Source organism: Oxyura jamaicensis, chromosome 7, assembly GCF_011077185.1.
Source record: "Oxyura jamaicensis isolate SHBP4307 breed ruddy duck chromosome 7, BPBGC_Ojam_1.0, whole genome shotgun sequence".
In the NCBI taxonomy this organism is placed as follows: Eukaryota; Metazoa; Chordata; class Aves; order Anseriformes; family Anatidae; genus Oxyura; species Oxyura jamaicensis.
In genome coordinates this window covers 8,935,437-8,958,818 of record NC_048899.1, presented here as the reverse complement: position 1 = coordinate 8,958,818, position 23,382 = coordinate 8,935,437, and the positions used below count along the sequence as shown (strand labels likewise).

The 23,382-nt window shown below is 34.9% G+C and overlaps 1 protein-coding gene and 1 long non-coding RNA gene across 7 annotated transcripts in view; one reads left to right on the top strand and one right to left on the bottom strand.

Moving 5' to 3' along the window:
* The window catches only part of UBR3 (ubiquitin protein ligase E3 component n-recognin 3), a 104,208-nt gene that overhangs the window by 38,727 nt on the left and 42,099 nt on the right, over positions 1–23,382 (bottom strand). For 3 of the 6 annotated variants that reach the window (XM_035330973.1, XM_035330977.1, XM_035330979.1), the window contains 13 exons: positions 23,228–23,369; positions 21,046–21,142; positions 19,250–19,391; positions 18,498–18,602; positions 17,681–17,854; positions 17,422–17,451; positions 15,623–16,083; positions 12,648–12,736; positions 6,630–6,779; positions 6,046–6,179; positions 3,796–3,906; positions 1,634–1,846; positions 743–879 (listed from right to left, as the gene is read on the bottom strand). In XM_035330973.1, coding sequence (XP_035186864.1) covers positions 743–879; positions 1,634–1,846; positions 3,796–3,906; positions 6,046–6,179; positions 6,630–6,779; positions 12,648–12,736; positions 15,623–16,083; positions 17,422–17,451; positions 17,681–17,854; positions 18,498–18,602; positions 19,250–19,391; positions 21,046–21,142; positions 23,228–23,369 — 1,985 coding nt within the window. The remainder of the gene's footprint in view (positions 1–742; positions 880–1,633; positions 1,847–3,795; positions 3,907–6,045; positions 6,180–6,629; positions 6,780–12,647; positions 12,737–15,622; positions 16,084–17,421; positions 17,452–17,680; positions 17,855–18,497; positions 18,603–19,249; positions 19,392–21,045; positions 21,143–23,227; positions 23,370–23,382) is intronic. The other 3 variants (XM_035330974.1, XM_035330975.1, XM_035330976.1) reach the window with 3 other exon arrangements.
* On the top strand, positions 16,988–22,204 carry LOC118169593. The gene is made up of 3 exons (XR_004752188.1): positions 16,988–17,232; positions 19,532–19,539; positions 22,191–22,204. It is a non-coding gene; the product is annotated as an uncharacterized LOC118169593 (long non-coding RNA).

Below are 23,382 nucleotides of genomic sequence, written 5' to 3'. Positions count from 1 at the left end.
TAATGAGTATTTCAGCATCTTCTTATGGGAAAACCTCGTATTGTAGTATATTATAGTAAATCCAAACAGTTTTATGTTTCAGAGCATCTTAAAATGAATGCTACAGAGACAGAGGGAGGGACTGTCTCCTTTTCTTGGCTATGTTTGCTCTGACACTGACAGCAATAATCTGGACTCACATATCACAGAAAAAATGCTAGTATTTTTGACACTTAAAAAAATATATATATAAAAAGAGATCCCCAGCTGCTGATACAGGAAAGGCTCCTTCTGTGATCCCCAATTAAGTAAGCAAGACTAACATATAATGGAGAGATTAAAAACACCATGTGATTAAAAAAAATATGATACAGAAATAAACTAATTCTGCTAAATAACGGCAGAGAAGATTTAACAGTTTGGGAAAGGAAGGTAGAAAATAAATTCAACATAAAATTTTGATATATAGAAAGCAAAGCATTGGGTAAAGAATAGAACTAGATAAACAGCACACAAGATGTTCTCCAGGTTTTCATACACTGCTGCATAAATGAACTGAGAGGCACGTCATTCCATCTAACATATGCCCGCATATAAAAATCAGAAAATACAACCTTGATATACTAAGTGCTCAGAAAGCACTTTTTAGAGAGGACATGATACAATTTTAATTTAAAAAAAAAAAAAAAAGGAAAACAGGAAAACTTATGTGGTAATACCATTAGCGATAACCAAAATCATACAATCTAAGAAAAATTCTCACCTGGCTACCGAATACATAAACAGAAAATCATTGTCAGGTGATCCAGGACTCTTGCTGTAATCTGTGTATTTCTTCTGTGTGGTACTTTTTATGTCTTTCATTACAGATTCCATTTCTTTACTGAGATTGGTTTCAGACTATGAACAAAGACAAAAGATTACTTAATTCTACCTGAAGAAATGCAATAGCTGATCACAAAGTGTACTACTTTCATATTTACAGAAACATTCGCAATTATGAAAAAATATGCATTAAATGTTAATATTCTGTCTCCCAGAATGTTTTGTTATTCTGATTTGTTCAGAATAGTGCAAGCAGTGAGATTCTTGAACTTGCATTATTTTAGAATGTATCTACATTGCATAAGTATCTGAATATAACATCTCCATCAAGACAAGAAAGGCTAACAATATTAACAAAGTTAATTCCATGATTCAAAGAGACCTCACAAAACTTTGCAATACGGGAGCATCCACTACACTGCATACCAAACACAACAAATAAACCATATCCAAGTGTTCATAATAGATATTCTTTAAATAGCTTCCAGTTAGAAGGATATTGGTGTTTTCACATTGTGATGAAATGATGCATGAATTTAATATTACATGACTCAATTCTATGTAAATTACTATGGAAAGAAGTGAAAACGTACTCAAAAAAAATTATATGAATCACATTTTTTCATAGCTTTTTATGTCTTATTTTTAACAGGCACTTGAATAAATGCTGTAAGTATTTAAAATATTTTGATTAAACAATAAAATGCTATTTTCCTTATCAAAAGAAAACGAAGTTTTCCATGCTGTCGAGTTTCTAAGAGGTCACAAATGCAATATAATGTAAAAACTGAAAGGTAGAGGCAAATTAACAAGGATCTTTCTGCCTTACACTGATGCTTACTGGGAAAGTTCCCAGCTGTTCTTGAAGATCTTCCACCTCCTGTACAAGATCTTGCATACACTTGTTACTATGACTTTGCCAAAGGCTTCTTTCCATGTTGTTTCCAGGATAACAAGGAAGAACACTGTTAGCAAACTGCCTACAGAGGGGACAGGTAAATTCTCCTTTGTCGACTGAAAAACCCTGGAGGACCTGGTCATTCTAAAAGAAAACAAAGAAAGTATAGATGAAATTTGCCAAAGATTAGACTTTTTAGTTTTGGTTTTGGGTGTATCAATTAAAATTCTAAAACTAAAAACTGTAAAGAAAGAAAAATTTTCCACTCAAGTTAGTAGCTAGAGCTTTTTCACTACAGCTTTTTCACTACAGGTTGTTGTAATAACAACCCTCAAATTCAACTACTCACAAATTTCTAATTTAAAGTACTCTTCATTGTCTACAATATCACCATAACAAACTACAAAACACTTCAATGTGGTATTCTGAACATTTCACATGTGCTGTCTCCATTAATTCCCATTGTTTGAGATTCCCTTAGTAGCAACTTTCATTTGTCAAAAGGTAGTTTTATTTTCAGTCATGAAAAATAACTCAAAGATATTTCTCAAAGGTACAGGCCAAGAAACCTAATCAAGTAGCCACTGGAGGGCAGCATGACAAAAAAAAAAAAAAAAAAGAAAATTAATACAAAAAGCTTATTTCTTCCTCTTTACCACAAAGGATCAGAAAATGGACTTGGAAGCATCTGTTTGGGAAGTGGGGCCACCTTCAGAGTAGTCCCGTTACTGGCAAATGACCTTGTTTCAGTGTTGTGAATAGCCCCAAGGGTCCTGGTAAACTTACGCATACTCTTCTGGTTGTTGATCTCTGATTGTATTACATAAAAATAAATGTTTAAATAAAAATAAATGTTTAATTCAGATGAACACAAGTCTATATAAATTATTTTGGTACTAGGAATGCTAGAAATTGTCAAAATTATTGTACACTAATAACCAATAAAAATTGTTGTAATCTAGAAATCTTCAAGATTTGAATGCGACAGAATAATAATTTATTGGCTGTTTAAGTGAGAAGCCACCAGGAAAGGGAATTCAGTACCTATATGATGCAAAATGTTATTTTTCTAATATTCCATAAATTGACACTCTACAGTGAAAGCCCAGATTTTACTTAGTTATTTTGATGGCATAATTAACCCTAAAAGTATCGTTACATTTAAATAGAAAAGAAAAATTCATCATTGAATCCAATAAAGGTGGCCCAGCTACCAGTTCCTCACAGGGTTTCACAGCATGAATAACACTAACACTACAACTACAGAACATTGTTCATAATTTTTCTAAGAAAAACAAACATGAAAAAATAAAACTAAAGAATTACCACAAAGCAAATTTCTTATCAAACAAAAAAAGTTATCATTTAGTGTAATAAAATAAAGACTAAATACTACAGAAAATAACAATTGCTTAATCTGATCACTTCCTATGACTGCAGAGCTAATTGTAATGTTCTAGGGTGTCACTGAGAAGATCCATAATGGGGCTGCAAAAAGAGGTTGAGGGGGGTGCAGAAGGCCAGCAACATCAATGGAAACATGAACCCATTTTCCTCAGACCATACAAAAACATGAATGTCTGTTCCAACCAACAACTTCTGAGGTTTAACTAATAAACTGTTTTAAAACCATATACATAGAAGTAATTTCCTAGTAATAAAAATCTAACTTTCCTAATATGAAAATTCATGTTTGAAATTAACCAAACTCATGTTTTTAAAATACATTCCTCAGTAGCTTCTAATGCAAATTAAACATCAAAATAGCAATCTATGAAATAGAAATAAAAAACGTAAGAAATTATTTCCCTGAATATGTATGACAGGAAAAAGAAAATTAATGATTTTTGTAATAATGGTAATTTTTTTCCTGATAAATCAGAATAACTGAAGATGAAACACTTCTGCTAATAATGTCACAGTGTGGTAAGATCCAATATCTACATTTCAGAATCATCATAAAAATATCTTATCCATTGATGCAAAACTTAAGTACCCAATCTTTCTTTCCCTGAATTGAACAATATAAATCCAATGGATTCTATTGAGAACAGTTAAAATCCAAGTAAAATGATGATCTTTGTTTTACTTACCCGTAAAGACTCCATGTAAGATTTATGACAATCTATGTGCAAAGTGTGACCACAGGTTTGTACATAAACACCTCCTTCCCAGCCTATTGACACTGCTTGAAGGCAGGAACTCTAAAAAAAAAAAAAAAAAAAAAAAGCAAAAGTCCAGAACAAGTAAGAAAAACAAAGAACTAAATATACAGGGGTTACAAGGTATTTACCAAAACTCATTTTAAGATTAGAAAAAATTTTATTTGCGTTCTATCTAAAAGACATACTGTAGAAATAACTTATGCAGATGAAAAGTTATCTATTTAAGTGATTATTCCCTCAATGGGAAAAAAAATATTCCGTGACTGGCGGGAAATGTCATATTTCGGTTAGGAACATGCAAAAGTAACCGTTTTGGAAAAAAATTGGCCTGTTTTGCTCAGACTGCATAGAGCATAGTACTTTTTGATATTCCACGTACACACCCCCATGATCAAGAATTAACAATTAACTGATGGTGTTCCACAACTTAAAATTTTCACATCTGAGTGAAATTATTCTCTTGCCTCCTGAAATCTGTTGTTAGAGGAACGACTCTTACTGGGAAGGACACAGTAGATAAACAAAAAGGACTTCTTATTGCTTAGCTCAGCTGAACAAGCCACTCAAGACATGAGCAGATGTTTCCATTTTTATGCCAAAAAGAAATTTAAGGATTAGTTCTTTCAAGCAGAGATTTTTTTTTTTTTTAGCACAGTGTTGACCTGGAAACTTGAAATCAGAAATAGCTAATTCAGCTAATGGTTGAATCAGGATTGGAAGTCTTAAAAGCTGGATGCATTTGCTCATTGCATTCTAGTATATTTTAGACTAGTCTGTTGGTAGTGTTACCATACAGAAATGGAAAAGTAAGTAAGATCAAGCTTTTGAGTTAACAGTTTGCTTGGAATGTCTTCCATTTGAAGGATGCCAATAAAGCTACGGTATTACTTCAGTACGTTTAATCTATTCAGTAGGAAGTAACGTTCACTAACAATGGGGAACAAACATGGGTATACATTACCGACACAGACTTGACACTTTCTCAGCATGACAAACTGAGATGTTATACAAATACCCTGTAAATAAAGTGTGCTACTTATTTTTAGGCAAATATCCATATAAATAAAAAAACATTCTAGGTTAACTGAGGACAGCTTCATAGAAACAATGTCTAATGCCATCAATGCCAAAAAGAAAAACTTGGCAAGTTTTAACTATCACAGACTGAGAAAGCTAGCAACTATTTCTGAGTAAAAAATCTTTTTCCCCTTCTCCTCTTCAAAGCCAATATGTAAGTTTCTAAATGCTGGTTATTTGGTAAATCTGCCTAAGAGTTAGTATGTCACCTGGGACTAATCTATAGACACAAATCTAGGGTCACGGGACACATTTCCTCCTCCCCCAGGATAATTTCTGGGAACAGATTTGTATCATCTTACACAACTGTTTTATACTGTAGCAGGGAAACTATCAGACATCATTCCCATAAAGGTCTAACAGTGAGTGAGTCCTGTTAAACCAAAAGAATTGGCTCTCAAAATTAAATATGAAAAGCTGTAATGTATTGCTTTTAGTTTTGTGAAGCAATACAAAACTCTGCTTGGAACAGCTAACAGAACTGCAATACAGACAATAATATATCAATGGAAGTAAATTTGAACTTCAGTCATTTTGTACAGAGTTTAGGATATAGCAGAAAAGGATCAAGTCTTCTGCTGGCCCCTCATTCCCATCCACTCATCTTCACTTTCTCTGTGGTTGTTCAGAAACAATTACAGGTCAAAACTACTCTTTCTACTTCCTCTCTGCCACTGAAATACTTTTAACCAAGAGTAATTCTTGGTTTCTTGTAGTAAGCAGTTCTTGGTAAGATTGAGTCCACAGAATGGCCGCAAGAAAGCTGGTGTTTTGAAAGTAATACCTAAGACAGGAAAAGCACATCTCAATTGTGTGGTCACACTGATTTGTGAAATATCCTCTTTTAGACAAGATCTGCATAGGTATTTATCAAATATACATTCTGTAGATATACTATTTGCCTATGCTAAAAACGTAACTGCCAGACACTATTTAAAAATAAGGACCCTATAAAATGTAAATACTTTGTAACTACGGCAATACAACAAACTGCTAAAAGTAGAAATTAAACCAGGAGGAGGACTCTTACATTGTAATTTCCTTTACCTTTTCACACACCTCACTTCATAAATGGTAGTACTATTCAAATGAAATACTTACATCTTTAAAGTATCGCTGTAAGGTTGAAAGCCTCACATCATGCAGTGCTGCACAGGTATCCCTAGAGTATATCTGCTCCTCCTCAGTAGTTGGCAGTTTCTTTGGCTCAGTGCTATTGCGGCATTGTCCCAACACTGTATACAGAAAAGAAGCAAGCAAGAAAAACAATATGCTGAAGCATGAAGAAAACAAGCAGCAAATTCTGGTTTGTAACTATAGTATGTTCTGTTAATATTAAACAGTAAAAAATAAAAATAAAACTAAATTCTGAAGAGTGCTTTTGTATACAAACACAGAGCTATTTTATTTTCTCTTTTTTCTAATATCCATTTTCCTGCAGGTCTGCATATGTGCTACCTTTAAAAAATAAACTACAACAGCGAGGAATTAAACTGTTCGCTCTTCTCCCAAACATTTAAAATTTCCCAGTATCCTCGGATCTACAGATGAGCCTCAAGGCAGACCATCCATACGGCAAAAGAGGACTTCCATTCTCTTTCCATGCTCCATGAAACTGAACAATATTTATGCATGCATAATAAAAGCTGTAGAAACACTGCTTATCTAACAAGTCACATTCATACCTGAAGATGCTTGTAATAGTACAACTAGCCCTGTAGGTCTGTCTTCAGTAGAAGGACCACTTTGCCCACAAATCACACAATCATATATCGCCTCAGAAACATGCTGTTCTGATGTAGCTATCTCCATGGCAATATCAGCATCTGGCGATTCTAAAAATGGATAAGAAAACCAACATTATACAAAGTGCAAGAAATCCAATTGCACTGATGTAGTGAAGAACATGTCAAAATCATTTCTCTAGAACCAAATCTAGAACAAAAATATTGAAAGTCACTTGAAACTAACCTTGCTGCTTCAAGAATAAAGACATCTATACAAGGAAGTACATGTTTTCCCATATTCAAAACTATTTCTGGTGGAATTAAATGTTTAGTTTGAGTTCTGTATTAAATTTCATCTTTTTAAAACATGAATAAAGATAAGAAGCAACTTCTATTTTGTTAGATATGGTACTGAAAACTCAGAATATGTAGGGATGAATGGTAATGAATATGAATCCAGATGCTGGTAACTAACATTTTCCTTCTACTTATTGCCAGAGTAAGTCTGAAGAAATAGAAAATAATTTGAAAGATGATGAGACAAGATGAATGAATTAAACAGTAGTATCAATCCTAGCATGCAGGTCTAACTGCCAAATTGAGAATATGTCAAATGAACTCCCTTTAGACAAACTACCTTAAAGACCAAGATGCCTTCAGGCTATACCCTGTAAGTTGTATACGAATCAACAGTACATGTTTCAACATTTATGTTAACCTGGAAGTACCTGTTTCAGTATATGTATTTTATTTATATACTTGACACTTCTCCACCTTGGTTCTTCTATATCACACATACATCCTTCCACTGAGTTTAAAAAAATACTACTAGTAGTCTGTCTTATCAACGAGCAGTATGTAATGCAGTCCTTTTGAACATAAATGTAGTTTAAGAAAACATGCAAATTATTTTTTTTGTATGAAACTTGGACAGTCTTAAACATTTGGGGTGCATTAACAAAGCACTCTTCTGATATTCTATATAAAATGTAATGTATAATTTAAGATTAATGATAACAAAGTAGTATCTGAGATCTGTTTTTCCAGTGGTCCACATTATAATTTCCTGGTTACACAGACCGAAATGCTAAAAGCACTGAAGCAATTACAACTGATGCAACTTTGTTCACATGACAAGTAGCAGTAGTATTTTTTGGAGGCAGGGGGAGGGGAGGATGTTAAACAAAAGAGAAGGAATTTTAAGTTATTTCTACATCTGATTCAATATCACAGAATGAACGGCTGAGGTTGGCAGGAACCTCTAGAGATCACCTAGTCCAAACCACCTCACCCAAAACAGGATCAGCTACAGCAGGTTTTACAGGGCTGTGTTCAGTCAGGTTACGTTACAGTCAATGCTAAGTGAAGCTAGATTTTTTCTGAAGATAAAATGAAAATTCTTTACTTAACAGTTTTCACACACTACTGATTTCTTAAGCTAAATTCAGGAGAAATTTCATGCACAGCAGGAGAAAAGTACAGCATTTATAATCATTTCTGCAGTCTGTGCAGGAATAGGCTGTGCCAAAATCCACTTGAGATGCTGTCCGCTGAAAAAAATAAATCTAGAAATAAAGCTAAGAATTATTTTTTCTTGTTTTGGAAGAACCACGGGACTAAATGATCCTCTCCTAAGTGCTCAGGAACACATACACTCAAACTCCTACTCTAGGATATAAGGGTGCTTTGCTTCTGTTGATAACTCATCTTAGAAGATGAATTATCAAAAGAAGAACACCGCCTCCTGACCTTCAGATGTGCCCTTTATCTCCTTAAGTAGGCCAAGGTGCTGGATAGAGAACCCAAAAACCTGAAGCGTATCAAGAGTCCTCATGCAGAAATGGTTTTAGGAATACTCTCTTCTGTAAGCCCGCAGCAAGCTCAGAAAAGGAGGCCTGCCGCTACGAGAAAGATGAGCTGGATTCAAGGCAGCATCTTTCTTTGCCATGAAAGAATCCATGCGATGTTCTCACTCACAAGGCAGAACCAAAATTACACTGTTTTAGTAAGTATTGATTTCTGAGTCAGTTATTGAGGGTCATATGAAAATGAACTACAATCTTCCTTGACCTACAGCTGTTAATATTGTACACATCTATCACCATCTAGTGGCAGTCAGATGAACAATGAACAAAAAAGCAAATTGCATCAACTGCAAACATTTTTTCATTGCAAAAGTCCAAGCAAGCAGAAAACCGAGCTGCAATTGTTTACTTCCTCCTGTTACATTAAAGCTGTTTTTCATATTTAACATCACCTCATAATTGTGTAATGCATACTCACATAAGCCTGGATATCTGAAATACATGACGTGACCACAGAGCTCCTGTCTTTATAGTTTTCTAAAATTATGTCAATGAAACAAAATACGCAACCATTCAATATTTTTAGTAAGCATAGGAAGAGAATAGTGTGCAGCAATCTCATTTTGAACAATTCAGCAGAAGTCCTTAATATCTGCTAGCATTCTACTGATAAAATATCATTCATTCATCATGAAATCCATATTCTAATGAAAGAAAGATCTTAGTATTTAAAAGGTACTTCCAATCAATTTAGAAGTATATAGTTCAGACACACTATTTCCTATGTGCAGACAAATCAAAACCAAGCTAATTTCAGAATTCAATGACCAAATAGATCCTTCCTTCACAGCTACATCTAGTGCTAGGTGACTTTAGCGAACAGTAAAATTTCATAGGAGCTAGATTTCTAGCACCAAGGAGGACTTCCTAATAAATGATTTCCTCCAGAGATGGCAAAAAAAAAAAAAAAAGTCAACCTACACAAAATGCATGGGTAAAAGAAATAGGAAAAGATTTAAAAACCTCCAAGAAATTATAGACTAAAAAAAAAAAAAAAGTTCTTTTTGAATGGACTGCTGCAAACCATGATTACTGGCTTAAACTAGTTTTCAGCTTCCTTCTGACAGCATAACTCCTGAGGTAAAAATAGATCAGTGGCAGTGTGGGGAAAAAAAAAGTGAAGAAAACTCCACATATAGCGATCTTCTCAATCTTGCCATTCTAGGCCTGCTCATCTTGCCTTCCAAGTTTTGTCTCCATGGAGCTCCTGTGGAAGCAGCAGACCCTGGCTCACTTGCTACATGACCTACTTCTACATGCCAACAATCAGAAGGCTAATGTTACATCTTAGAACATCGCCCTGTTGAGAACAAAAGGAACCCTCTGACAGCTATTTTTAAATGATACCGGTTTGGGGGCATATTAACCTTCCACCTTTCAAGCAGGTTTTGCAGGAGCCTGCCGTTCTCTTCTGCAAGAAAACAGTTGTCACACAAAACAAGATATCTCAACACGTCTCTGGAGATTCAGAAAGCGGGTACTGGTAACAGGAGCAAGGAGGACTAATGAGCTTCTGGCTGCTAGGCCAAAGCCTGGCTTTACCTGCCAGCCAGCAGTCATATAAGACAGCAAGTGTATTTTATGTTAATCGCTCTTTGGAAAGCAACCAAAGATGCTCACAGTTTTAAATCTTTGGGGAGTCAGAGTTTTACCTAAATGGTTTCACCCACACTTGCCCTAATGACATCAATGCCTCTGAAGGAGTGAATTGGAAACGCACAATAACAACACAGCATACTGATATCAGTTCAAGTTTCTTTCCTGAGGTTTGTCTGCTGTCAGAGCAAACCCCACAGCCTTACAGTGTTCTAGGAGTTTTCTTTGCCCCTGGGAATTAATTCAGATATCTGGATAAATATGAACCTCATTAAGAGCAACAAAGTTCAAATCACTAAAGGATGAAAATATTTAAACTGAGACAGAAAGCTAGAGTAGTGCCAAACACTCCACTGCTCCCATGGGTTTTAGAAGAAGTTTATTATCTAGTTCTTGGATTAGATTTGTACTAATAGGAGCAAAAGACCTGAATTTACAAAATCCCAGCATTTGCTACCTCCTACCTACTACAGATCAGTCTGCTAAAATCTCCATTTTATTACAGACTGCGTTGCTGCCTTTTTTTTTTTTTTTTTCCTATTTTGTACTCTCCCTAGTTTAAGGGTATGATTCACTCCCCTTCTTTCCCCTACTCAGCAAAATCTCAAAACCCAAAGGGCTGCGTAAAGGTGTCTAAACATGATAAATATAGTTTACAACCTCCGACTGTAGTCAACGTACTTCCTGCTGTACACATTGTGTTTCAGAGTGACCCCCTAGCATCAAAGGGACCATTAGTATGCTAATAGCCTCTCTCCTGACCCAGCATATGTATTCTCAGGAGATCAGTACTTAATTTATTTTTCTATCTGGGTTCAGAAGATTGAGAATTAGGAAATGTATGTCACCTTGCATTAGAACTGTTCACTCCTTTTTAAAAATTAACTAAGGAGCATTTGCTTGAAGGACAAAATGATGTCCTGCTGCTACTGCATGTGATAGGAAAGAAACAAAAAGATGGTACTGCAAGTTCATCAAAAGGCATGCCCCAAAAATTATCACATTGGGCACTTCAGATACAGCAAAACTATAAACAGAAATCAAAATATTTTAATATTTACAATGCACAAATTAACCAAATTACTTTTTTTCATTAACTTATATTTGATTAAACAGCTTTGTAGCTCGCCTGGAATGAATCAAAATATTTCATGTTTATAAAACTTAGATACACATATCATTACAAATATCACTGCAGTTTGTTAAAGGCCACCATTAACCTGAAGCAGAGGGATTTATTTTTGTTCTTCACAAGTTCAGCCTGAAAGGCAGCAACGTTTCCAAAATGTCTTGCATGAAATTCCACATTATGATAGACAAACAATAGGTTCACACTGAGAAAAACACTCTCAAAACACAAATATAGAAGCAGGTACACTAGCAGCCTACAAGGCCTATGGAGTTGACAGTGTGTGACTATGTAACAACACTTCCACTCACTAGCCATTCTCCTCAAGTACTTCAAGAGCTCTATCTACTGTTCTTAGTACAATGTTACTTGGTTTATTTTTCTACTTTTTACATTTGTCCTGCAGTCAAACAGCTAGAGACAGAATAGTGGATTCTGTTCCATTCCAGTTCGTTGAGGTAACTATTGGTAATTTTCACTTAATTACATCCAAGCAAGCTTGAATGGCAAAGCAGTTCACAGAACCACAATCATCTAGGTTGTTCAGTTGTTACAGAGCATATGTAGAAGGTAACGGAGCAAAAAATGGACAGTCTATGCAGTCAGGAGGAAACTATTATGAAATTTTTGAAGTGCTATGTCCAGAAAACAGTTATGTGTTCTCACGTTTTCCCAATGGAACATGTCCATATTACAGAGGAGGAAAGCTGAGGAAAAAAGAAAAGATTCCTGCTTTTTCAGATCTTTCAAAAAGTGCTAGTTTTCAATTAATTAATCCAGACAAAAGTAGTTTTGATTCCTCAGTTAAACACAAGTAAGCTAATCAAGGTTATAGGTTTCCATACAGCAAAATATGAAAGAACATATGCTCAAGAATAATACTGATTCCGCTGTATAGCCTGCAAATGACACAGACTACAGCATCATCACTCAGAGCAACTACAATCATCTGAAAATTTTGCTTGCCTCAATTCTATACGATAACTAAAAATGCAAAACCTTTGCCATATTAAAATTTGATGCTCTATGGTGAAATCTTAAATTAAATGCAATCTTGAAGAGACAGACTACAGAAGTTTTTTAATTTAAAAAGTAAATACTTTAGAACACAACACAAAATGTAATCACATCATCTACCATGTACTAAGAAAAAAATATTATTTCCTTCAGATAATGTGCTGTTCTTAAGTACTTTCAAGATCATTTAGCTCATTCCTTAACAATTACACGTTCAGTATTATCTGCTCTAGAAAACATGGCTAAGCTACATAATTCTTTAGTGCAGTGGTAGAGTTTGCGTGGCTTTTTGTTTGTTTTTAACTGTGAATAAAACCATTAATACTTGCATGAAAAAAATATACAGTAATCAACAACGCAAAAGCTTACCAACATCCATGGCAGTTTCCATGAAGCTTTTCTGCCTTGAAGCAAATTCAGCCAACAATTTCTGTTGCCTTTCTCTGGCCTTCTGTCGCCTGCGTGAAAAAAAAAAGGAGAGTGGAGGGATGTGGAAAAGGAAGGTGGGGGGAAAGTAAGTGTAAAATGGAAGAAAATTTATACTGTCAGGTTGATTACACTTACCACGTTAAACAATCTCATTCAAAAATTCTAGTTTTCTCTAAATAAAGGATTAATTTTCAAGAATAAAGAAATGAATCTATTATTCTAAAAGTATACTTTAAGAAATAAAAACAAACCAGCAGAAGGTCTAAAGTCTGAAAGGAAATAATAAAATCCTGTCCTAAAATACCTCCAAAGGATCCTTAACAGATTAAGGCTTGGTATCATTAAAAACAGAAAAACAAACCAAAACACCAGCACCACCTAGGACCTTATTCTTGAAAGTTATCTTTCTGCTACACAAAGGAAGAATAACAGAATGAAATGCCAAGTGTTGCGCAAAAACAAGTACTCATGAACCAATAAATTAACCAACTTCTACAAGTAGATAATAATAATAAAGCCTACCTCACTCACTTTTGATATCAAACCTGATGCCAAGCGAAAGAATTATCAATAACTTCTTTTCCAGCTAAGGCTCCTCATACTGGCGTCCTCTCCCCCACTTCCACCCAAGACACTGCCAACCAGCAGTTTTTATACCTTGACTTAAGTTTGAGACAGCCTCCAGTTTGAAAGCCCTTATCTTTCTGGAGCCAAGCTGACTTCACTGATTTTTTCCTCATTGTTTAACACAGGTCTAGATTTACAAATGGAAGGCATTAGTTAAGACAAATTCTCATCTGTCCTTAAACCGTACTAGTGACCTGTCCAAGGCTATATGACCAGCTATTCTATAACTCCCCTATTGCTCCAAACATTAACTACAGAACAGCAACATCTTTTGTTAGTTCAGCAAAAACAGTGAGTTATTTATCAGTCAATACTTAAGTGTGCCCACTATTTTTCATCCCACTGCCATCTGAAAAATAACTCTTCTCCACAATGGTACAACTCACCATGTATTCACTCTAAAGCCAATATCACAAAAGATCTTGATCCAAACCTGCAAAGGGATGTCCAGCTCCCAGTTCCATCTCCACTGAATCTGTATGGTACCATATAAGTTTTTACTTGTACTATTTACTTTTATTCCTTTGCAGTGTTACAAATTAACAATACATAGTAATATCCCATCATTTTTCCCGTTTTCGTTTGTTTTTCCTGAGTAGGGCATGGCTTTTAACACTTGCTGTCTCAGATAAGAAGACCATTAAACTATATTTCTGTTCTCTTCTTGTTTTCATCTTCAGATCCTAAACCAATCCTTTGAGGTTTTATTTAGGTATCCTAATATTTTTATAGAAACATTTCACCTTGTTTTTAAAATACCCTGTAGGATGTACCATTTACTTTTAGTTCTGCATAATCTCCTTATTCCTGTGCTCATCAGTGTTTGGTTTTGCTATATTTTTACACGTGTCACTATCTACCCACTACAGTATGCATATTAACTCAAGTTGCCTCTTCCTAAAGTACTTCCTGGTACTTTAGGAAGTACTTCCCAAGGTAAATCTTTGACAAGAGGTTACAGATAGAGGAAATGGGAAAATACAAGTGGGGAAAACCAAACTCACGCTACAGCTGCTCACCACATGGAGCTTGTGGAAACCTACGTGTCCCATGGATGGGGACTTCACATAGCGCTGCCCCAGTGCAGCTAGGGAAGCGCTATCAGAGCTACAAATCCTGTTCATCAGCACTAACAAGATTTTTTTTTTTTTTTTTTTTAAAGAATTAGAGTTACTGACAAGGAATTCAAGAACAATCACTTGGCATCTGAGTCCTCTTTAGACCCCTGCACTGCCTAATCACCACTTTCCTGGCACAGGAACAGACTTGCACAGGCTCAAAGCAGCTAACGTTACCCTGAAGTGCCCTGTTTATACATCAAAGCTTGGAACTTGTTTTCTTAAAGGCACCTTAAAAATCTGAGTACCTCTGTCCCTTTATCTGTCACATTTTACTGCCACCATTTCTAAAAATAACTTCTATTTACAACAAACTTAAGATTCATTATTTTTGAGGATCATATCAGGGCATTCATGAAACCTGTTTTTATTTATTTCTCCCAGGGAATTTCTCAATATATGTCTCAGCTGAAAGCAGGGTGACTGTAAATAAAGGGCTTTAATAAGAAGACATAAACAAACTCTGACAGATTCAGAACAGCTCTGTAATTTTCCATGATGGCCCATGGGGGTATGACACTGCAATTGAAAAATAGTGCAAGCAGCTCAGGCTCTCTTCTAGTTCTGTATTTGGGTTTCTATAGTGACAACCCTTTGCTGAGTGATGCCAAATTTGTCATTATATGTCTAAGTAACCAAAAAGGATGATCACTGAATGGTCAGTCAGCTTAATCTTCATTAATACAAAACTGGACTTGGAAAAAAGAAAAATAAACAAAAAGAAAGTAAAAAACACAGCCTATAATAAGCAATGAGATTATACATGATATTATTGTATGTATAATTATGTTATATAAGCAATGAGATTAGTCACTTCAGTTATCACATTGTCCATTAATACATTCCACAGGTTCACAGCTCTTTTACGGATTTGAGGGGAGGAAAATTGTCACTCATACACAAAGAACTGGAAACATTAATTTTCACCATTATGTTAGCCCTAGAATTTAATTTAAAATGTAAGTGCACACAATGGTTACTTGCAAATATCACATCTTTTGTAGAGGGAAAGGAATAACCTTAGCCTTTTCTATATGGAAAGTTGCTTGATTAATCGATTCCTATGCTTCTCCTGTACATAAATCTAGCACTACTGAGCACCAGATCAATCAATAGATGGAAAACACACACTGCTCTTCTATCACCCCATTATTTTCTTATTAACATTACCTTTCTTCTTTATCCAAAGTTTTCTTCTCTGCAGAACTAATCTTTTTTGGTGGTACAGGAGGTGTCACCTTTCTGCATATCTCTTCAATTATACGTTTATTCAATCTGCTCTGTACAGCAGCTTTCAATAAAATTCTTTCTACTGCTGTCATTCCATCACCATGAGAGTATCTTGGAATTTCTGGGTGGATTAAAACATCCACATCATCCAACCACGGAGGATAGTAAGAGTTCTGTTTTCCTGAGAGTTTGTGATGCAACTTAATCAGCAAGGACAGTATACTTTCTTTGACTTCCAGAATGGCTGTGGTTAGCTGTGGAGTTGCACCAGGTGCTGACCATTTCATTGATGCTTTTGGCCGAACCACTTGATTTGCCTCACTGGTGTTCCGATTGATGATTTCTTGAAATTTTTTTCTACGTTCTGCAACCAAACTGAACACTTGAGCTGTCCCCGAATTCTTGGGAAAAAAAAATAAAATTTAACTTTCAAAATACAATTATAAACAACATACATTTATAAAACTATAGAAAAATTTTAAATTAGGAGGAAACATATGAAACATTTTAATGTTTTCTCTCTTCCAAAGCATACTAAAATTTTGTATATCAGAATATTAACCCCACATGTCATAGTTTTATACAAATCTGAAATACGAAGCTAGATAAAAAGCCAAGTACAAAAAAACTGTCTATAACAAAACAACAACTGGCTTTGCTCTTGTTAAACTTAGAATTCTGTTCTCCAAGGAGTAGTTTCTTACTAAAATTATGGATATGCCTGAAGGAGTATCCTTAAGCCATTTCTTTAGTGTAAGTCTACTGAGCACTGCTGCACGATATAACACAATCTCACACAGATGAGCCCTGCACATCACCATGAGCACTGGCCACCTTATGTGGATTTATTACGTGAGACCCAGAAACCACACACCCATATTTGCAAGCTATCCAGCACCCATGAGCGCAGTTACACTAATGACAGAGCTCATTCAGATGTTTCTGTGCTACCCTTGTTTGCATTCCCAAATTAAGGAGATTTTGAAGTGACTAACATATGCTGAAGTCATAGTGGAGATGTTTGAGTATTTTGAACATAAGATTCAAAACTTGTTAACATCTTACCCACTTCTTCTCAGAAGTCTGGGCAATCAAAAGATGCCCAATACTTCAGAGATCAAGCATAAAGATGGGATTCTGAACTTCACCTAACCTACCTTGTTTGTTTTTATCTATTGCATCTAACATACCTACTTCAAGTTTTAAAGTATTTTTCCTAACATTAACATGCAAAAGGAATATCTAATGCATTTCACTACAACATCCAGCATACAATAATCAGAAGTGCTGTATACAAAAGCTACAAACCTTTTGGTTTTGCCAAAAAAAAAACAAAAACATTTTTTATTGTCATTACTCATTTCAAATGCACTTGCAATGAAAAGTTAAACTAACCGAGATTTGAGAAAGCTACAACTACTTTATATTATTAAACGTTAGTGATATCTTGGCAAGACAAAACCAGGCCTAAACAAAAAGCTCAAGCAGTAAGCTAACAATGACATTTTATATTTGATAGAAAGTTTTAATTTGAAAATATGTATTAAAATGTAAGGACTTTTTCCTTAAACATTTATTACCTAAGATTAAAATCAAGAATATGAAAAACGCATGAATCCTTTCAATATAAATTAAAAGGAAATTCAAGAAAATTAGATTTCATTGAACATTAAGGTTAGAACAATTAAAGCCATGTTGCTAGTTAATTGCTTAGGAGAACAAACTGCACACAGATCTACCTCTCTCTGAAGGCTCTTCCGCCTTGAACACTGGTAGATTAAGGATAAAAAAAATCATTAAATATATCATTTGGAAGGAGAGATGTGAAACAATTTCTATTTCTGCTATCAGTAGACTTACAAAAGATTGCTGGAGAAAAAAAAATAGTATTCTAAGAAACTTATAAAAAGCGTAAGAAATACAGCCTACACCCACTCCCCTCAAAAGAGAGGAAAAAAACAGGCAATAGGAAAGAGACCAGTGTTTTTATATACTTACTTGTGATGAAGCTAAACCATCTGAACTGGTACTTGCAGGTGGTTCCTTCTTCACTTCTGGGGCAGTTTCTGGTACTCTTACACGGACATAGTTAATGAAGTGACGCATGTTAGAAACCAAGTTACTACCTGGAAACCAACTGTCATGACAACGTTCTTGTCCAGCTGCAGATTCCTTCAAAAATAATTTTAAAAGCATACATTCTCTTATATGTCACAATAACTTATGCAGCTTTTATAACTGTACTGCAGAAACCATCACCTCTTCATGAGATGTGAATAATATGTACCTCACTGAAGCCCATCTAGCTTTTAATTATAATAACTGATACCTACCCTGAGGACTACAGCTCTGATAAATAAATATATAATATGTTATCAACACTATGACACAAAAGCAAAAGAAACTACATGGGGTAATACAAAGCTGCATAATCTAAGATTAATACAAACTATACACAAGTCAAGCTCAAAAAAAGAAAACCAGCAGATCCTTAATCATATAAGAAAAATATCACTGATCATTTAAGTGCCCATTTTTCATTTGAAAATCTAGACATTTAACCGAGTTTCAGATTAAATTCCTTTTTTTTCATTCAATTTCAAATACTGATTTACAGAATAGTAAGGATGCAAGTAATCTGTGTTGCCAGGTTATCAGTACTTAAAAAATGTTTCTCAGTGCTTTGTTATCAGTGCTTAAAAAAATGTTTTATTCTAAACCACATGGTAAAATTAGTAAACATCTTTTTTTGTTATTGTTATATTGAATCATTAGACAAAACTCCCCCACTGAAAAAAAAAAAAAAGCTTCTCACCTCTTCCTCTGATTCTTGTTCTGGAGAATTTTCCAACCCCAGCTCAATCAAATACAAAACCATGCAGAGGACATGTTCTGACAAATTCTGATGATCCATTAATATCTAGGCAGAAAAATAGACAGACACATTATAAAAGGTTTTATCTTTGATATTCCCACAATCTCTATTACAAGAAAAAAGCAGAAATTTCCAAAAGCATGACAGACATCTGTAACCTAAATTGGGAGGTAAAGCAAGAAAACAGAAGTCTCATATGAATAAACTCAAAGCACTACCTACCAATTTACTTTGCATGACTTTCCAGGTTACCGACACCAAGAAAGGTAGGAGGCCTTGAGCTGTATATTTATATATATAAAACTATTTCCTTATTTATCTTTATTTATTTATTTATATATATAAAACTTTATTTAATGTGCTTTTGAGAGTTGTATTGTGAGATATGAGCATCAATTAAAAAAGACAAGACTAAGCAGGCAAAACTATATATTCTATGGATTAATACACTATATGGATTTTAACCACCTCAGTCATTTTAATGTTGTTTTGTGTTGTTTTTTTTAGCTCAATTAGCAAGAGGAAGAACAACTCTAATTGAAAGCATTTCCTCCTAAGAACAAAAATAAGTTATATAAATTTGAACCTGACTATTAAAAAAAAAACACACTATAAAAACATGATTATTCTAAGCACTCCTGCTCTAGGAAGTAGAAGTAAAATACTAGACTTAATGAGAATTACAACCGTACCTTGTAAAGAAGTGTGAACAGCACAATGTGCAAGGTTTTACAGTGTAAAAGCTTTATGAGACCTTTGTAACTTGGATGTAGTGGCGTTCTCTTCTTGTAAGGAGGCCATGGGTTGCCAGGAAATTTACCACTTTGCTTTAAACTGTTGAAACACAACAGACTTATGTTAGATGCTGCAAGAACGTGGACAACTGTCACTGTTACAGGCCCATGCAGCATTCTTTGTTCAGACCAACTTCTCAGCCATTTAATTTCTCTAAGCAACATTCCAAAAACTGGAAGTGTACAGAGTCCAGTCCTACTTTTCTGTGGATTACCACTGCTTGAAATGACATTTATAAAGCTACATAAATTGTTTACTACTGCTATGAATTCAAGAATTCCATTTTCATTGTAAGAGGCACATAGAAGAGCAAGAAAACTTCTCACATCACTAAAATCCATGTGTTAGTCAAACATCAAACAGAGAATTCTCACCTGCAGTATTGGGTTATAGGCAACAGCAGGAAACGCTAGACAATTTCTAACTTCATAGATACAACTGTGTTGGTAGAGCCAAATATAGCTAAGTAAGTGTTAAATTCAATGTGGAGCCACATTTCTAATGCTGAGCTGGAATCCAGTGCACTAGACAATGCAGATACTTAACATTACTAACTTTCTCAAAATCACTTAGAGTGTATGTTCACAGTGAGTCTTTGACTTAATACAATAAGCACAAGGGCAGAGAACCAATATAGTGAAATTATCCTAAGAATTTTTTGAACCTAATTTATTTCCCAAGTTATGAAATAAAAGAGAACCAGATTAAATTAGTTGAAATCCCAATCTGTAAGGGTAAGAAGTTGTACTGAACAGAATGTAAAGGAAAAAACAAGGACTCAATCTTGTTGCATCTTAGAACTTAAGAGTACCCATGAGTATTTTTTTCCAGTGTTTAAATCAGAACTCATTTGATTATCCCACGGCTTCTGTCATACATGAATATACAGAAATAAATGCATCGTCTTCAACATAATTTCAACACACCCATTACAGAACGGTTACAGGCAGAAGGAATCTCTGAACATTACCCCCCCCCGGCCCCCCCCCCCCCCCCCCCTTCAGGCAGGGACACCTAGAGGCACCCAAGGACATATCCAGGCAGCTTTTGAAGATCTCCAAGGAAGCTGACTCCCTAGACTCCCTGGGCAGCCTTCTCCAAAGTTCTGACACATGTACAACAAAGGAGTGCCTCCTGATATTTAGATGGAACCTCTTGTGCTCCAGGTTGTGCCCACTGCCTCTTGTCCTGGCACCAGGCACCATTAAAAAGAGAGCCTGGCTCTGTCTGCTTTGCATCCTGCCTTCAGGTATTTATACACATTGATGAGATCCCACCTAAACCTCCTCTTCTCCAGGTTGAGCAGCCTCAGCCTCTCCTCATAGGAGAAAGGCTGTAATATTATGCTCCATTTACCTAAATGTAAAATAAAATAAAACAGGCTACTTTCTTTAAGTGATTTAACTGATTTTAAAGTCTAACTTTTGATTAAGTATTTGGTCTGCAATTATATTCACTACTTGGTCTGTATCACTTCAGATGTATTTTTAAACATTTATGGAGGAGTATCAGATTAAGCTACTCTAAACCATTATGCTGTCTATAAATTTATAAGCCAGTCACTCAAGGACAAACGTGGGGCCTGAAAACATTGATAACATCGTTAACGTTCCCAGGCAGCAAAAACAAAGATAAAATAGCAATTTTGCAGCAAACAACATGACATTACATTTCTAAAACTGATCCAACTTACAAGGCTGTGTATCTGTCCATTGCAGACTGTACATCTCTACGGTAAACTGTTCGGAGTATTACCATTACAGGGTCAAATTCCTTATCCCAGACTTCAGCTGTTGTTTAAAATAAGTCACATGTTAAAATTCTCTTTATAGACATTACAACTTATTCCAGCATTCCTTCTTAATTAGCTTTAATTATGTAATTTTCTATTATATAATCATTTTTTCAGCATAGTACATATTTTTTTTAAACTCTTACTAACAATATTTCATACTTTCTATATTAATAATTACCTACTACTTATGAAGTAATACTACTTATCTAGACATCATGCTTTCACCATCAAAATATTTTTCTTAGTTCCAAAACACAAAATTAACTATTAAGGCAATGGATCTTTTCTATTAAGCAACTTCATTTTACTGTCTTCTAGTTTTGTTCTCTGTTAGATAGAACTTCACTATGTGGGGGACAGAGGAAGAAGAATCATACATTCCTGTTACAAGACAGTTGAAACACATGCAGAGGTGTTTTTTTTTTTTTTAAAAGAAAAGTCAAATTAATTTGAAGTATATTTAAGCACTCAATTCTAAGTAAATGAAGGCAGCCCCAAAATACATTTCTCTGTATTCTTCTGTATGCATCTTGCTTCACTCCTTTTTATTTCAGAGTATATCTAACAAAAGGTTGTAATCATTTTTCAGTTGGTACTTGATAAGCTCATGCACACTTGAAAATAGGAAATAAAGACTGCAGAGCAGATAGCAGGTAAGTAATATTTAACTATTAAGTGTGGTGAGCCAAAGGACTGTACCTTAACATAATCTTTCGTTCAGTCTTGACAACAGCCAAGTTTCTTCTCAAAAAACATGTGATCAATCATTTACAAACCTGCCTTTGTTTTTTAACTAGCATATAAGCATTATTTTAGCATTTAAATCTTACTTATTCCCATTTTCTTTTGTAGCTTTAAAGAAATATGCTGAGTGGCTTCTCAGAGCAATCAAAAATAAAGTCTGAGCAGAATATTTGTAAACACATTCCATTTCAATGCTTCTTACGGACTTGTAAATGGAAAGAAAAAGTTTCCAACCTAAAGGCAAATTAAGATGTCCCACTCTACAAACTGTTCTGAAGTGTTTAGCTCCTGTGACACAGCAATATGAATTAAAGATTCAACACAAGAAGGGAAACAAGGGATAACAAATTTAGCTCCACCAGCAGGCATAACACAATGTAAGCATTTACAACATTCTTCCAAGTTTTCACAGGCAAAAGAGAAAATTGCCTACAAACTAAACAGCTTCAAATTGTCAGACCCAACACTGTCAGTTCTCAAGTCATCCCATAGGGACGAAGGAATTAATTCATCTTCAGCTTTGCTATGAGCTGAAGCACAACCAGAGCACATGGAGCATTTCAGATTCCTAGAAGGCTTATCTGCTCAGTGACAGGAAACAGTAATGGAACACTGAGTTCTTAGATTCTTCCTCTCCTTTGATATATCAACACTGTGTTGAATCCTATTTAGATGGAAAGCCGGTTGGGGAAAAAGCTTGTCATTTTTGTACTGCATGTACTGTAGAATTATAGAACAATATTCTGTACCTAGTCTAGCTTGAACTTTGTTTCTAGACCCTCACTATTGACTGTCAAAACCGTTACAGACTGAGATATTTAAACAAAATAAAAGAATTATAAAAATGTGAGCAGGTTCAAAAGGAAAGTCTTTGCCACTGACACCCCGCTAGTGTAAATAGTTATAACGAAAAAAAAGACACATTCAGTAATCACATGAATGATAAAGTATATAGATCAGTGAAATACAAATAACGCGATCCTTCAGTTCTTCACTTTTCCCATGCTTTCTAAGGACACCTGGTTAATACTAGAAGCTCACTTTTACTCTGCAACAAAGTGTAGAACTAGAAGCCATTAAGAAGCTTTAGCAATACTCTTAAATATAATAAACAACATAATATAAGTTCTATTAATATATAATATCATGTAATTATATAACATATAATATTATATAATATTATAATACATAGATATAATAAACAACAATGGAGAGGTCAGTTTTGTTGTTGGTTTTGGGTTTTAATTTTTATTTGTTTGAAACAGAAACCAAAAAAAAAACTCTGCTTAAGCGTCTTAATCGTGAGTATATTATAAGAGCACACTGATTAGCATACCTTTTGGTGTGTACATTCCTTGTTGCATGGAACCTCCAGGTTCAAAAACAGGAGCTTTAAAATCAGCCACTGCTGACAAGACTGATTCAAAGCTTAAGCTTCCTGGAATAATTCCACTTTTAGGATTGGGGTTTTCTGGAATGTAATGCTTGTGT